Here is a 16391-nt window from a genome sequence, read left to right on the forward strand (position 1 = left end):
ACGTGCCCGTCGAGCTTCACTGAAAACCACTTGCAAAAGGTCCTTCAATTGCGAGCTCCCATTTGAGGGCCGTCACGTGCGGAACCACTTGCGGGCAGCTCCAGTTCCCACTGTGGGCTCTTTTCGGCTCAGCTCATCGTGGAGGGGTTGTTTTGATGCTTCAACTCTGTGACGCTGATTTTTTCTTCTTCTTTTTTCAACATCTTGATTTTTTTTACTGCTAGCTTTTTCAGCTGTCTGTTTCTCGGCGGTATCGAATCGATCTAGATGGAGCTGGTGGCTAAAGCAGTTTGTGAAACCTTCGGCTTCTAGACCGTTCCCCGCTAAAGCCTTCAACGAGGAGCCAGGGTCTGTATCTGTCGTGGACCTGAAACGACGGCCAAGCTTCCGTACGAGGGACAAAAGATCCCGTCTGTTTCTGGCACTATTATTCAATCATCTGGCATTCAGCTGAGCCAGCTCTAAGACCCCGGAATCGCCCTAGTTCAGTCCATCGTCTCGATTAGAGCACGGTCATCAGAAAGAATAGTGATGGAATAAGCAGTAGAAGGCTGAGCGGAAGCGGAGCTCGCCTAACGCCGCTATACTGCACAAATTTTGCGGGGGAATCATTGTGTAGTGTTGAATTGGGTGGACTGTGTAGGTTATGTTCGCTGCAGATGTATGCATGAAGACTGATATGTACATGGCCACCCAAGGCAGCTTAAATCCTATCCAACCCTGCGAGGTGCTCTGCAGGTACGTGAGATATGAGAGTATTGCGTATGATCCAGTATAATGCAGCCAAGTTCTTCGTAGAGTAATGTGTACCAGTATGGGGCGTATTAGCCTTTGAGCAAAATAGCCGCAAGAGGGTCCTAAACATTAGCAACACGAAACATCAACCTTTTACCAGTCGACCTCGCCTGCAGGTAGTGTACTTCTGTAGATGAATCAGGGACCACAAAAGCAGAACCATATTTCCGAGTCAGATCTGTCGTGGACATAATCCGCGCGTTGTTTCAAGACTTTGTTGCTTTCTAAGATGAAAATTTTCAGAAGCTGGTCATGATGAAGAAATAATTCTGGGCTGGTACTTACCTGTGAATGTAACAAGAGATTAGTAGTACTTACCAGTACGTAGAACAATGATGAAATCATGGAAAAGTAAGAACTCAGTAGAAGCCTTCGCTTTCTTGCATGCTATTGCTTCCACCTTTAGTAAATAACCGAGTACATACTATCGAGCCATCAAAATATGGATTGGAAAACACATTCCTGATGCTATGGCACATTATACCATAGCTACAAGTACTTTGTTTCAACTCAGAGCAATCATATTTCCTGAACTACTGGATAATAGAGTACAGACTTAGTATTTATAGGTGCCAAGGTTATTGGTTTTCCATGTACCTACGGAGGTATCTATTGTATTTGGCTAAGAGAGGTACTACTAGTGTCTAAAGGGTCGGCAAATGCAGAGTATAAGAAGAACACATCATACATTTGTATTGATTCCCGTTTCCTAAATAGATATACACCTGCCTAAGAAAATCTCTACCGTGTTTTCATAGCAGGTTGCTGGATTATTGTTAGATATGCCTCAATTTAGATATCTCGATATGTCAAATCGAAGTATACTCAAGTACATGTACTCGGCATTTAGCCACTTTCAAAGTACCTCTACTACCTGGAAGAGAGGGGCACGAAAGAAGAACTTTATCGACGAATCGATGCCAAGTCTTTCCCTTCTTCTCACCGTTTCACATTCTTTCGGAATAAAAACCTTGCTAGGGCTTATCGTACACTCATTGCATCGTAGGTAGCCTCCGTTCTGTTCAACATATGTTCAGTCGTCAATATGTCTGTCCATATCTAAAATGGAGAACGTTTCTTAGCAGAGAGGTTAAAGCATTCCGAGAGTGCCGCCAAGTTGGACAATACAGCTATTGCACGAACCCAAATGTCTGTCCAGTGCCTGAACAGCATGGCTACGCCAACGAGAGTCTTAGTCACATGGAAAAGATTCTCGAGCACCTGGAAAAGTTGATCTTCCAAGCGCCATAGCCAACAAGCCGGGCAGACGAGCAAGTGGACCGGCTAATGGAGTATATGGATACATAGGTCAACGCAAAGCCACGGCAGCAACGTGGCTGGACTACTAACGGCTCCCCCTCCTAGAGAGACCCTCAGTTAATGGAGTGAGTGTTTCATTGTTTCTTGATCTCCGGGCAGTCCGAAGAAAAAACCAACTCCGTTGTACTCAGAAGGAAATATTAGTTATTGGCAGAATCAGAGACAAGATATTTTCGATCGATCTACGAGCGAGAAAATAAATACAGTATTATGGAGCTTTTTTGTTTCAAATAATGGAGACTATGTTAGCTACAGATGCTCAGAGGAGTCGGTAATCGACGGGGCATAGCAACTTTGAGCAAAATTTTTGGCTAGAAGATGGCTACACCTATGGATTTGCCACTCTGGAGCCACCTTTGGGAAAAGCAAACATACATTCCCATGGCACTATTATTGGTTGTAAGAAGAAGGAGTGTAACGAAGACGGAATGTATGCCTCTTGTTGAGAATCTAACATACCGTTCGATTGCAAAATTAGGAGTGCCATTAGCATCTTGATACGTAAAGATGAAGTGATAAACCTTTTATAATTTCCATCATGTCACTTTCTCTAAGACCGTGCTCTTTTTCTTGGTTGCTCCGCCAAGTCTCAAGCACGGTCTTTGGAGGAGACATTGTGGGAGACTCGTGCAAAATCCTTGGCAGAGCCGCAAGCCACGGCGCTGTGGAGTTTGGTTATGTGGATGGAACTACAGATACATTGCGTTATATCTAAGACTTGAAACAAAGTATAAGATGGGCCAAGCTATGAAATTTTCCTTGAATGGCCATCTAGCAGCGACGCTGCTGTGCTTGATTCAAAATGTGTAAATTCCAAACAATCGAGGATTGATTGCTCTTCTCCTCGCTATGCCATCATCATATGTTTATGACACAATTAACGTAGATAGCCAATTCATAGTATGCAGTCACCTGCTACCAGTACGTGGAATCTTACCAGCTATCTCTTTTCAATGGCGGTAGTCCATGGGAGTATCAGCATGTGGGAAAAAGAACTGTGGTTCTGAAGAAGTTGAGTTTAGCGAGCTACAGACGCTGAATAGCCTCCACATTATGGCCGGAGAGTGGGGCCGAGTCCACATTTGGATATCAGATTCAAGGTGGACCCATGGGCTATGGCACGGACATGCCAATGTCGCAATGTCGAAGAAATATCTCTTTCTTATTTTGCCTTCTCAGAAAAGAGAAAACGAGTGAAGTAATGGAGAAGAAGAAAAAGGTACAAGTAACCCCTAGAGTGTTTGCGGGATAACTTCCCCCGCAGACAGTAAGCAGGAGTTGTTTCAGGGTTGAAACAAACCTGTTCAGCCCGCGAACCAAATCCGCCGGCGCAAGCACAAACAGGCAGGATGCCTTGAGCAACGCAAAATTTTTCATCACCAATGAGTATTCATTTCATTTCAGTAAAGGAGAGATAGGAGAGCGTTGAGTCAATTTTTTTCATGTAGTCTAAAAAAAGCATAATTGCTCTCCGCAGATGACGAAGACGCATAGCAGTAATCAGCAGTCGGAGATATCCGAGTGGAATCTCTCAACGGAAGGAGACCTATCCGGCTTGGAAAAGGGCAATGTCATTTCGTTTGTTATTAAATCGATAAAAAGAAAAATATATTACTGGTAGAGGCAAAGCTCCGACTGGAACTTGGGGTAGCTGCTTGCCGTTTCGTGGACCTGTCTCAGGTTTTCTCCACCCCTGTTTTGCTTGGTTTTGCGCAACGGCCATGGGAAGGTGGAGAAAATGCCAAAGCTTGATTATTGTTTAGAAACAACACAAACCTGTTTAGCTGGAGGATAAATCAAGATGTATCTTGGGAAATAACGTCATCGAGCCCTGGCTTTGAGATGGAAGCAGCTCCTGATGATCTGCGCATCCGAAACCGGGGATGTAGTGGACGTAGCATTGAAAACTTGGAAGTGTGATAGCACCTGCTTAAACTCATCTCATCACAGGAAACCCCACGAGCGTGTTTTAGAGATCTGGGAGGGTGTGCATCAGACGCTGAGCGCAAAGTTTTAGGTCGACTAGGTAGAGATGTGACAGAGCCGTAGCGGCATGCCATCTTATCGCTGATACCTGTCATTATGGCGGTGAAGCGCAGCATTATCCTTCGAAACAAGTGGTCCACGCCCGATGCAACTACGCACCTATAGCTGTAATCAAGAATACAAACGGTATAGTCATCTGTAGCAAAGCTGGGAGAGAAGACGCAAAGCTGCCAAGCGTGATTCCTCAAGCCTGCTCGGACCGTAACAGCCTTTTGAAGGATCCTGTATAGGAAACATTAGCCCAATCGCTTTATCATCTTGTATGCGGAGTATACATGTCCATAGTAACATGATATCATTCGATGGCTAAATCTGCTAAGAAAGCCTTGTTCCGCAATGTGATAGTTAGCCTGATGTTGTTTGAAGAAAATGGGAATGCCTAGCCGAGTCATATTAGAAATGCTCATCGGAGAAGAATCACCTGTAAAGCCGAGCAGCTGATGGGGGCGATGTGGGAGACATATTTTATATATATATAAAAACATGCTTGAAATAGCACAATAGGGTAGCTTTGAGACTGTAAAGGAGGAAATTCCAACGGGGGATACAAATACAAGATGCACAAGTAGGCTGCAGCCGTCTCTCCAGGGGCTGCAGAACGTCTTTGGGGCCAAAATAATATCACATCGCAGCCTTTCCCAATCACAAGGCAGTGCCCGCCTCTGCGACAAAGACCGGATGAAATGCGAAGCACTTGCTGCCGCCGCCATGCAGGTACGAGCTCACGCGCATTGGCCTGATCGACCGCACGGCAGATGCGTTCCGGTGACTCGCGCTCGTAACACCTGCGGTGCAAGTGTGTTGCAGTAGGAGCCGTGTTACGAGAAGGCTGAGTCTGCGACACGCTAACGCGGTGATGGACAAGGCGGGAGTGGAGATTGGCCAACGCCTAGAACGCCTGGAGTCTGATGGCACACAATACACACCTATTCGTATTCTTCGTCTGATATTTCTTGTACTGTCGGCGCACACCTGGAGGTGATGATGCTATACAATGTTGGGAAGGTCGTCAAGCAAGCGTCACCGGAACAGCTCCCCAGGGGCTCCGCGCACGTGCAGTCTGAAGCCTTGTTCATCCCATGGCTAAGGCTCACTCCATCTCTTCACTCTGCTTTGCTCCAACTGGGCGTGCATTGCGTCCTCTTCACCATCGCCAGCCTCGTCGTTGCTGTGCCGCTGCTATCCTTGACGATGCGTATTCGTAATTGCAATGCAAGGCATACTTTTGCTGCACTGTTGCGCCTTTGAGGATGCTCGTTGGGGTCAGTATCTCACTCATGGCCTTCCCAAAGCCCGTCTCTTCTTACCAAGCACCGGCGTCTGAAACTAAACCCCCACTAACCAACCCATCGACAGGGCCTTATCTCTCCATATTCCTCCTCCTCCTCTCCTCTTCTCGTTGACTGCAATCTTTTGCCCTCGCTATAGCAGTCCCCGAATACCGGTGCTAAAACGCAATCGCCCGACAGATCGGATTCGTGCGGGCGAACATCATGGCAGGCAAGGATATCCTGGACCGGCCAAGCATGGTGGGGAAAACGCTTCGACCTGAAGAACGGGTCGACGTCGCCTAGGGGCTAGCGTTTTACTCCTAGTTGCCATGCAGCAGCTCCTCCTCCCAATATTTTCTGGCCCTGTCCATTTACCAGGGTCCGGTCGTCTAACCCTCTTTTGAAGCTTCCGCCGGAGCCTACGGAGTGCTCTACTCTAGATTCTACCCCTGTGGGAACATGGCACCTGTACAGCCACCAAGCCCCAGCAAGGTCCGGAGCTGTCCTATTTGCAGCCGTGTCACAGAAGGGAGCCCCTCAAGCATATCCATATCCTTGACACTCGAGCTAGAACTCTTCGGGTCCGCAGGCCTTCTCCTGGCCACTGTGGATAGCCCCTTCTAGTCGGGTGCAAGCGAGGAGGAACATGGTAGACATCCATGCGTCCTGCGCTAGCCTAGGCCTCATCTGAATTACAATGCATCTCTCTTTCAGGCTCCATCTTGCCGAGAGTGCAGATATATATCCTCATCGCCTGGTTCCAACGCCCGCCTGCTCTCTTACTGGATGGTAGAAAGGCTGGGGATGTTCTTTGATAGCACTCTCGTCTAAGACGAACTGCTAATTGTATCTCACCTAGAGCTGGATGACTGTGTCTTCCCTCTTACACGGTGACATTGAACACGGAGCTGTCCATCTCGTCGAAGCTGATTCATACGAGTAATGAATCACATTGCTGGCTGCATTTCTGGGACTGATCAGGGTGCATCATCAAGGCCTTTCTCGCCAGCATTTCAGATGGTTTCCGTTGTAAGAAGCCAACTTCCTAATTTGGTCGAGTAATCATGACTGACTTATACATGTCTCTAGTCTACGCCGCTGGCGGCTCTACCAGAAGAAAAATCGACCTCTAGAAAGATGCAGCAGGACGGACAGGGCAAATATCAGCTCTTCCCTAAGGGAAGGCAATCGCCTTGCTTTAATAACAATACATCGGTGGACCCCGAGACCGCCTTTGCTCTCGCCATGAACAAGACGTCCGAACGCAACGACAGATCAGGTGCTACGACTCCGACACTGAAAGTCAAAGCGAGCCTGCCGAATCTTGTCCGACGTCGAAAAGCCACCATCCCGGATCTTGGTCCGATGACAACGGTCCAAGAGGTTGCCATGGACTCTCGTAAGTTTTGTATCCATTGACAATCTAATTCATCTCTAACTGTGCAAAGCGACAATACCGGGTCGGCCACCGGTGCGAGAACGATCCATTAGCGCTCCTGAGGACGGACCCAAACAGAATATGGCTCCGCCACAGGTGTTCAACTTGACGCATGGCAGAGCGATATATGCACCTCCGAAGCAGATTGAAGTGAAGAGACGACCCAAGAACTCTCAGCCTCCCCGTCTACCCTCGCCGAAACGACTGGCACCCCTGGTTATCCCCGAGCCGGACACGCAGACTTTTGTGCGGGAAGTCAAGCGTAGCGCTTCACATACGCATCTCAGAGCTGATAGCACACCACCACTGAACACAGGGGTTCACCAGTATCTGAGCCCTCTTAGTTCCACGTCCGATAATAGCGATCACCTCAGTTCAGGGAGCACGGAAGCTACATCAGCCACAACACTGCCGACTCCTGCTTCGGCTCCAATTATGGAGAAAAAGCCAGCAATTAAACAGTGGGAACCTCGATGCCGTACACCATTGAGCGCTACCCCAGCCGAAGGGGGCTCATACAACCATGGCCATAGACGAATTGCTTCCGAATCGCACAGCATCATGCATAGAGGCAGGCCAAGGAAACGAACCGAATCGCACCAAAAGAGTGACTCCCACTCCCAACCTAGCTGCGGCGAAAAGAAGCGATCCAAGAGTGCCGAACAGCGCGCATTTGAGGAGCTTCCTCAGGGCATTAGACCGGTCAAAGCTGCTGCTCAAATGAGCGCCAACGATCTGGCTATTCTTCACCAACAAGCTCTTGGCCAAGTCGAGAGGTTTGAGGTGCTACAGATTGAAGATGTCGAAAGCTTATCCAGAGAACTTCACCGGCTAGATCAAAGAGCAGAATACCTTCGACGCACTTATAACTCTTTGCGGGCTGGCCGACGTAGTCTGCACGCTCGAATCTGTCAATATCTTCGATCCCCACATAGAGGAGCCCGATTCAGCCCCGAGCCGCTGCTTAGGCAAGAAGAAGCACTGGCAGAGCTCGATGCTTCGATTGATGAATGGGTCGATAAGCTGGAGAGAGCTGAGAACAGACGTACTCGCGTTCGGCAGAAGCTCCTTGAGCACATCGCCGCAGCCGCAACACTTTCTGTTGGTCGGGAGACACCATCACCAGTGCAACTACCCGTTATTCAGGATATCGCCACGCCTCCTCGAAGCCCAGTCAAGACCACCTTCACTAACCGCCCCGAAAGTACCTCGCCGCCGCCCATGCGCGTGGTGGCTCAAGTACCAAGCATGATTTTCGAGCTGCCAGCCGTTGAGGAGGCTGAAGAGGAAGACAAGGACAAGGACAGCCTCACTCGAACAGCTACTGTGAAGAGCTCTGCTGGAGAAAGTATCCGCATCTACGCTGGTGATGAGCTCTTTGCTCTATTGACCGACGTGGAAGATGAGATCTACAAGATGAACAATGCCATGCCGGAGCCTGATGCAGATCAGCCTGGATCTCTACTACAGCCTGTGGTTGAGCAACAGAGGAGCAACGTGAGGCGTAGTGCCCAACCAGATTCCCCAACCCTTGCTCCCTCGCCAATGTTACAATTCTTCAACCCAGCCGCTACCTCGAAATTCTCTGTCATGTCTGCTGCTCCTTCTCCGCTCGCACCAGTCCCTCCTCTGAAAGACCTGCCACCGAAGGAAACGGAAATTTTCCTAACGAGTGCCGTCTTCAAACCAACATAAGCCCTTTTCTTCCTACCGATACTATTATGAGACTTGTGCTCTCTTTCGGCCCGCCATTAACCATTTTTTCTTGTCGCTCTTTACATGAATGCATCTTGAAGCCGAGACCTTTTGATACCCGGCCATGAACCTGTTTTCTCTCGTTGTTACACCAGTCGCTCGTTTACAGCCTTCATACCTAGCGTTGCATGAGTCCGGAGTATCAGCTCATTATTTATTTTCTGAATAGTTGAAACGTTATACATCAGTGGCTGGCCGATTGACGCCATCATTGCTATGCGATTGCGACCTGTCTGTCATGCATGTCTAGACACTGTCCGGGGCAAGCGGAAATGCCATTGCAGAATTTTACCTATCATATTTTGCCCATCTTCAGGCAGCCACTCGCTCTACCTGGACACCATTGTTCAATTTCTTTCTTTCTTTCATGTTCACTTCTCTTCTCTTCACTTCTTTCTTTTGTTACTTATTCTTTTCTTTAATTTTCTTGCTTTTACTACTCTTTTTTTCTTTTGCCCTTCATAATTTTTAGTTTATATTAAGCCCTCGTGGCTGGGGGGAAAATCTCCGATTTGTTTGTTAGGCATTACAGCTGGTTTGTTTGAGGCAGCCTAGCAGGGATAGTCTGGTTCTCGAAGACGCCAAGGAGGGGACCGTGATGGTACCTCCAAGGCTCTGAAACGAGCGAAGTCTAGGCATGCGAAACGAAACAACCAGCGGGGCGGCTGACGGCTGGAGCGGTAACAAAAGCGTTGGTATTTTGATGCATAAAAGTAATGTATGGATACTTGTAACTTTTTACGATTAGATAGACAGTAGCAGACAATGCCAGACAGAGCTTCTATCAAATCAAAATATGGAATCCACTTTGGGCGGTGATGGGGATCTGCAACATGACTAATGTTTCGCAGACACGGCGGTAGTCTTGCCTCAGGTCGGCCGACGAAGGGTTGGATTCAGCCGCATGTCTTGGTATCCGGATTTGTGTCTGTACGAAGTACGTGGGTAGTGCGATACTGACGCCATCACGTCAAGTTTCAAGCTCCCGGCCTGTCAAACTATACTCTCTGACTCTACCGCGCCTTCGCTTCGAGTTTTACTGCTTTCTCCGCGTGTTTTCCGTGAAGGTAGCCACTCGAATCCTCCGGAGCATGCCCGACAATCACGGTTGATGAAGCCGGAACTGCACTGAACCGAACTGAAGGGTCGTAAATACTGACAAAAAGCGTCTAGCAAGAGGGGAAACGGAACGGGGAACAAGGTAGATGCAGCATCGCGTTCGCCTAGCAGCGTAGGCAGAGTCAAGCGAGGCGCCACGACGAAGCATATACTAGATGACTTAGACGAGCTCATGATGCTGCAGTGACTTTGCGGTATTTGGTGTTGTGGCGCTTGTCAAGTGACGAGCTTGGCCTGCGTAGCCTTGCATTGCATCCGATGCTACCTCGATAGGCATGCAGGCACTGCTGCTATCTGATACTATTTACTGCTAACCCCGTACTAGGTACCAAATGAGAATAAGCTGTGCGGTGGCTGGGGAGTCTTGTAACGGTAATGCTACCTGAACGAGGGGAAATGCTATACTGTATCTACTACCGGCATGAGTGGGCGGGTTTGTATGTACATGCCTACGTGTAGGTACGCCTAGGTATATCCATTTACATGCATGCAAGCGAAGCGAGGCATCATTTCTCACAGAAAGCGATAGCAGCGGTAGTTATTACTTACAGGAGGTACCTACATTAGTGCTCTGTTGACTACAAGGGGTAGGTGGCTAGGTAGCTGCCGGATACTAACACTATGGGGCTGGCTATCGACAACTCGGATATTGAGTGGTATTCTAGATGATTTTGCTGGCTGGGAGATAGTGAGGAGAGGCTCTAGAACGCTCACCCCGCATACACGACAGCACTATTATAGGCACTAGGCGCCGTGATACTATTCCGTAGAGACACAAGGCCGAGAAATTATAGAGAGCGTAGAGGCGTAAACGTGGCGGTTTCAACGGTAGGCCGGGAGTGGTGGAGTGGAGGATCTGATGCCGGAAGCGGCCAGAGCTCCGGGGGGCCGGTGTACAAGGACGGGTTAGCGAGATGTCAGGCGAGTTTAAGAATAATAAGGTACGGAGAGAGGAGGAAGAGCTGATCCTGGTGGAGAATGGAGGGCAGTAGTGGCAGCGTATAGATGGTGAGTGCTGTCTGATGGTGATCATCCTGAGTACGCGTGGTTGGGAAAATGAAGCCGTATACTTGTATATAGGTAGTATGCAGTAGGGCCATGATGAGGGTAGGTTCTAACGAAGATGGAAGAAGTGAGCGAAGACGGAGATAACGATAGACAGGGGATTGACTGAATGTGATGGCATCCTGCATTAGGCTAATTGTGCTTCGTACAGGCACGGATGGGGATGGTGATTTGGATTATTCGCAGTAGGTTGTCGTCTTGGGTATTAGCGGTGCTTGGTAATTGGTCAGCTTAGCAAGGGCGAGAGAACTCCGGGTAGGCAAAACTGGGCAAATGCAGGGCACAGAGATTTGAGCCGACAAGGGGCTTAAGCAAGGGGGGAGAGAAAAAAATATAATAAGAAATAAAAAAAAAGCTGGGGAAAAGAAAACGATAATTTAAAAAAAGAACGAGGAAAGAAAAAATGAAAAAAGCTACTAAAATAAAACGGTCGGAATGTGGCCGGGACGACCCCCCGTTGGCAGCTATATGGGGCTTTTGACAGGGAGGTGCATGATATTGATGGGCCAGGCGAGAAATTGACAGAATATGACATGTTCTTTTTGGTGTTTGTTTGCTGCTGTTTTACTGCAAAGTAGTACATGTGTATGACGACTAGGATTTTGCTTTTACAGTAGTGTCTTTTTTAATCCCTTTTTATGTCTCTTTTTTTGTTTTCTTAGGCGAATATGGAGAACCCCTGGATTTGGGAAGGGGGGATAAGAGAGATAAATGAAATACTAAGATGGCTACATATGAACCTTGAGGGTTTGAGGGATAAGCATTCAGGTATTGCAAGAAACTTCCTGTTTTGCTCTTCTTTCTCCTCTTTATCTGGCCCACTCCCCAAAGAAATATGTTCCAAAGGGGGCCTTTTTTTTCATCTTAATCTTGGACACCGGGGCTTGTAATGCATGACGGCAGCAAAACGTCGCCAACGATCGTCGCTTTACCAAGGCAGGACCCTCTCGTTCCGTTCTGGCAGGTTTTTCCAATTTCTCCATAGAAGCCCGCCCTTTGCCCATGTTAGAAACTTGGAAGAAGCAGTAGTCAAGTGTTGCAAATTGCTGGCTACTGGCACAGTTGCAGCGTGAGATAAATGCTCCCCCCCTTCTCAAGACGTGATCAATTGCCGATCCGCGGAAACAAAGAACCCGGCGAAAGATCCAGACCCCGAATATTCGGCATGCACTCGGTATATCCAGACGAGGTTTTGTTGCTACCCCCCCTCTTTTCCGCGCGTATACTCGAGTTGCATTCCGCGGGCCCCCAAAATATCGCAGCTAGTAAGCGAAGAATCACACCTCACGGGGTTTTTCAAGGAGGATAAAGAAAGTCCCGCAAGCACGTGGGTCATAATCACTGATTGCGAGCGATACGAATAAACTTGATTTTCTTTGTACGAGGTAAAATGTGAAAAGATGGTGCGGTAGGAGAAGGCGTGGAACAAGAGCTTCGTCTGCCCGTCTTGTTGATCATAGTACAGCTATTCTCTCTGTATTAATTAAGATAATGGAATAGAAAAGGCAAGGCCGCACTAATTTTACATGATTGCTTCAAAAGTGATATTGTAGGTATGTTGAAGAGAATAAAACAAGCACACACGCCTCATCTCATCGTGAAAGAGTTTGTCTACTACACCCAGGGCCAAAAAAGGGGGCCCAGCAGCAAAAACGGCATCCCATTCATTCATCCAATGCTCTTCAAGGGGAGACACTACTAAAAAGCACCCAAGTGTTAATTATGTCTCCGCCCTCTTTTATTCCCATCATGTATAGAACGAAAGAAGAAGCTGTCCCCGAATATCCCTCCCAGTGGTTCTCCGTTATCAGAAATCTTTCATATACCGCGTTATAATCTCCGTCCCGCTCCCATTGCCAATAGCTTCAGGTGGCGTCGCTCCGCACATCGTATTTTCGTACCAAAAATGATAAAATAAAGCGTAATCAATGCGTTAGAACCCTCACTGCCTGCAGTATTAGGCCAAATATCAATCCCCTGGCAACCTCTTCGATCTGCAAACAGTCAAACACACGCCCGAGGGCCTCGCCTGTGGCCGACTGCCCCATCACGCCCATCAGCGCGGCCGGCACCCCGCTCTGTATCAGCAGCCTGCGCGCCTTTACGGCCAGCTCTCTCTTCTCTTCGTCCGTCAACTGTGCCGGCCAGGATTCTTGCTCCTGCTCCGTGGGCATGGTATTCTCGCGTATTTTGCGCAACCCTGTCGCGATCCCTGCGTCGGACGTGTTGGCGTCTATCACTGATGACTGGATAAGAGACTGCACGGTCAGCAGTGAAGGGTTTCCGGGGCGTAGCAGGAACGATTTCGCAGCTGTCAGGAGTGTTCGCCGGATGTTCCAAGCCGAAGAAAGAGTGTACATCTCATTAATGACAGCAAAGAGGAGCTCAACAGCCACCCGAGTTTCAGGTTCCGTAAGCTGGGTGTATTGCCGGGCAGGCTTCGCTGGACTCTTCTTTCCCGATAACGCCGGCGCGGACGCCGACGGGTTCAGTGCCGCGGAGCTGTTGTTACGGCTCTGTTCCTCCATGAAACTCGCATTTCTACGTAACTTGGCTTCAAAGTCGTTTGCCTGCGATTCATAGTCATCGCTAATCTCATCTGGAGGCGGCGGAAGCTTTGTAAAGTCCAGACTTATCGACGATGGTGAACGTAGAGCGGCCAAACTGGAAGCCCTGCTGTGTTCTCTGCTCTGTCGAGCGCTTACTGAAGTAGAAATTGAGTCAACTCTACCTCTTTGGCTTAGTCGTAAATCTGTCTCGCTGTTGTTGGGAGATTGGACGAAGCTTGGCATTCGCTCTACTCTGCCCGGCTGCGTTGCAATGACGGACGACCTCTGACTGTCAAGACTGGCGCGTTCCGACCTCACAGGTGATCGTGCAATGCTATCAACTCGGCTTCCCGTTATCGATGATGTAGATAAACGGTTTGGATTCGGAGGAGTAAGGTCGATGGATTGAGTGGTCGACTTTCGACCAAGGCCGCCAAAGTGACCAAAGACACCGCTGACGCCGCCGACAAGAGTCTTTCCACCCTCTACAGCTCCCTTGGGGCCAATGGATAGCACTTCAAGCATATTCTTGCCTACTGTCTCCCAGCCAAATGATTTGGAGTTGCCGTGCGTGTGTCCCTGTGATTTCTCGAGAAATCGCTTCATTCCCTCGCTTTCTGCCAAAGCTTGATACCAGCAAGCATCTCGTAGATACCTCTCCAATTCACCCCGAAGAGACTCTCGGGTGTGAACCTTCCAGCTTGGCAGCTCTTTGTGAAGCTCCATGAAGGCAGTAGCACCGGATACAGCGGCAATTCGTCTCAAGATCTCGTGAAGCGTCTCAAAATCTGAATATCGCCTTACAATCATCCAACCAGGATAGTGGGAAGATGACGGCTCCACCTGGATCAGATAGTCTATAGTAGGCTTGCTTCGAATCTTCCCCGTGTCGCCCGAGCCATCGTCATTTAGTGTGAATGAAGCGTTGTGCAAAGTAAGAGGTTCTTTTTTCGGTGCCTCTTCTTCATCCACTATTGGCTGGCCCGGCGGGACGATCTGATCGAAACTTGTAAACGTCTGTTGATCCTTGTTTTCCTGTGGAGATGATTCCTGGCTGGCAGAATCAGCTGTGGATCGCGGCGTATGGGGAGTGTAAACTGTATCACTCTTGGATGAGACGCCGTCTACTGAAGCTCCTCGAGGCGAGAATCTGTTAGATGTCGGCGAAAATGCTTCCTCGTTCTTCTGAGTATCCGTATCTCGAGATGCCATATCCATGCTCTGCTTTGACCGTTCAGATGCTTCAGTTAACGTGGAGGTCCTTTTCCGGCGCAATTCATCATCTGCAATCATGGCATTCATTCGTTTCATTTCCTCCATGGCTCCCTCCAGTTCCTCGTCTGCTTTGCTAAGTTTTTTCTTGTGTGAAGTTTCCTTGCGACGAGTCTGGCCTTGGTCGTTGCTACCACGTCGTGGCTTCGCAATGCCAACATTACCAACGTTACCATCCAAGTCAGCAAAGACATTGTTGGCCACATCACGACCAGTCTGCATGCCGACATCAATTGCTTGATTCAAGTTCGGCTCGCCAGCTTCCAAGAGATACACGATCCATCCGTTGATCCACTCGGCCCTGCTGCATTGCTGTAGCGTCTGCTCGAAGACTGAATTTGCGAGAATCTCCCGCAAGAAAATCCGCGCCGGATCGCAGTTATAGGCATTCTTGTCGAGGAATCCAAGCAAATCTTCAGATATCATCTTGAATTTTGTTGCTTGTTGCCTCTGGTTTAGCAGATTCGCAAGACGAGAGTCGGGATTTTCGGCGAGATAGTTGTATATGGTATCGGCAGCGGTCAGATTCGCATCGGGCGGGAGGGCGGAAAACGCAGCCGCCAGTTCCGAAAGGAAAACAATTATCATGGAAGTTGAGTTGGTCAGGAGGTCCAGGAAAGCGTCGGCCGGCCGCTTGCGAGTCATTCGGTTCGATATCGCCAAGACAAAAGACGTGATTGACTTGCGGCAAGCGAGCGGAAAAGCGTGATCCGAAGGCACAAGTGGACTGTACCACCACTTGATGTAGTTTTGGATAATCGCATCGACTAAACCACTCAGCGCTTCTTTTGTCTCTGGACGAAATTCATCGAAGCTTTTGATACGACCCTGGTCTTCATCTTCATCGTCTGGTGTCTCCGGCGACCGCACAGCTGTCAGATCCGCCCAAACTCTGTCTAGCACCTTGTTACTCTCCTCGCCGCGAATGGCCTTTGCCAGCTCCGGGTTCTTCGATTCCCAGATGATAAAAGAGACCACGCCGCCGAATGCTCCTATCAGCACAAGCCCAAGCCGCCCAAGAACAGCATAAGTCACCGCCGAGACTCCCACGCCCAACCCCGCGAGGGTTGCCGGCGTTGCTGTCGCAAAGAACTGGATGGCTCGCGAGGCGAAAGTGACCTCTGTGGCCGCTGAATCGCCCCCCATTTTGTCGACAAACAGGGGCTTAGACTCGCATTTTAAACTGTTGGACTCGTAATCATCGTCATTATTATTATTGTAGTCTGGCGGCGCGACGTCGCTTGCGTCTGTGGTTTCGACTCGACTCGTGGCTTCAGCCGAGGCCTGCTCGGCGGAGTCGTCGCGACGCTGCGCAAGATCAGTTGCGATTGAGCTCATTGGGGTTGAGCTCCTCTACTGGCTTGACCCCAACAAGCCAGTATCTCGATGTCGTCAGCGTGTCGTGATGTGGTGTCGGAGAGCAGCGGAAAACATGACAAGTAAGCGCCAATCCCGTCGTAAAGATATATAAGAGAGAGTATAAGCAGATGAAATGCGCGGTTGAAGCCACTACTGCCCAGTGTTGGCAATCGTAGCAGCAGCAGCAGCAGTATTATGTATATGGCGTGGTGTAAGGGAAAGACTTGGAAACTTGGAAATGCTCCGCCGACTCCGTATTTCGTATGCACCGGTATGGAGGATAAGATCAATCTGATGAGGCTGCTCCCACAATTCTCCTTTTAGGGGACAAATGCGGGTCGATGTCGCATCTACCTCTAAATTTGGAGCTCCGGCCTCCACTGATACTCAACCCCTGGTTTC

At 49.0% G+C, this 16391-nt stretch overlaps 2 protein-coding genes across 2 annotated transcripts; one reads left to right on the plus strand and one right to left on the minus strand.

The window, feature by feature from the left end:
* Positions 1 to 6374: 6374 nt before the first annotated feature.
* Positions 6375 to 8565, plus strand: TGAM01_v208583 (hypothetical protein; the record flags this gene model as incomplete). Its single annotated transcript, XM_018806300.2, has 3 exons — positions 6375 to 6461; positions 6522 to 6831; positions 6881 to 8565. 3 exons carry the CDS (start codon positions 6375 to 6377, stop codon positions 8563 to 8565), a joined length of 2082 nt encoding a protein of 693 aa, XP_018660551.2.
* A 4169-nt stretch (positions 8566 to 12734) lies between these two features.
* Positions 12735 to 15968, minus strand: TGAM01_v208584 (hypothetical protein; the record flags this gene model as incomplete). Its single annotated transcript, XM_018806299.1, has 1 exon — positions 12735 to 15968. One exon carries the CDS (start codon positions 15966 to 15968, stop codon positions 12735 to 12737), a length of 3234 nt encoding a protein of 1077 aa, XP_018660550.1.
* Between the last annotated feature and the right edge of the window lie 423 nt (positions 15969 to 16391).

Source organism: Trichoderma gamsii, assembly GCF_001481775.2.
Source record: "Trichoderma gamsii strain T6085 chromosome Unknown Scaffold_37.2, whole genome shotgun sequence".
Taxonomy (NCBI): domain Eukaryota; kingdom Fungi; phylum Ascomycota; class Sordariomycetes; order Hypocreales; family Hypocreaceae; genus Trichoderma; species Trichoderma gamsii.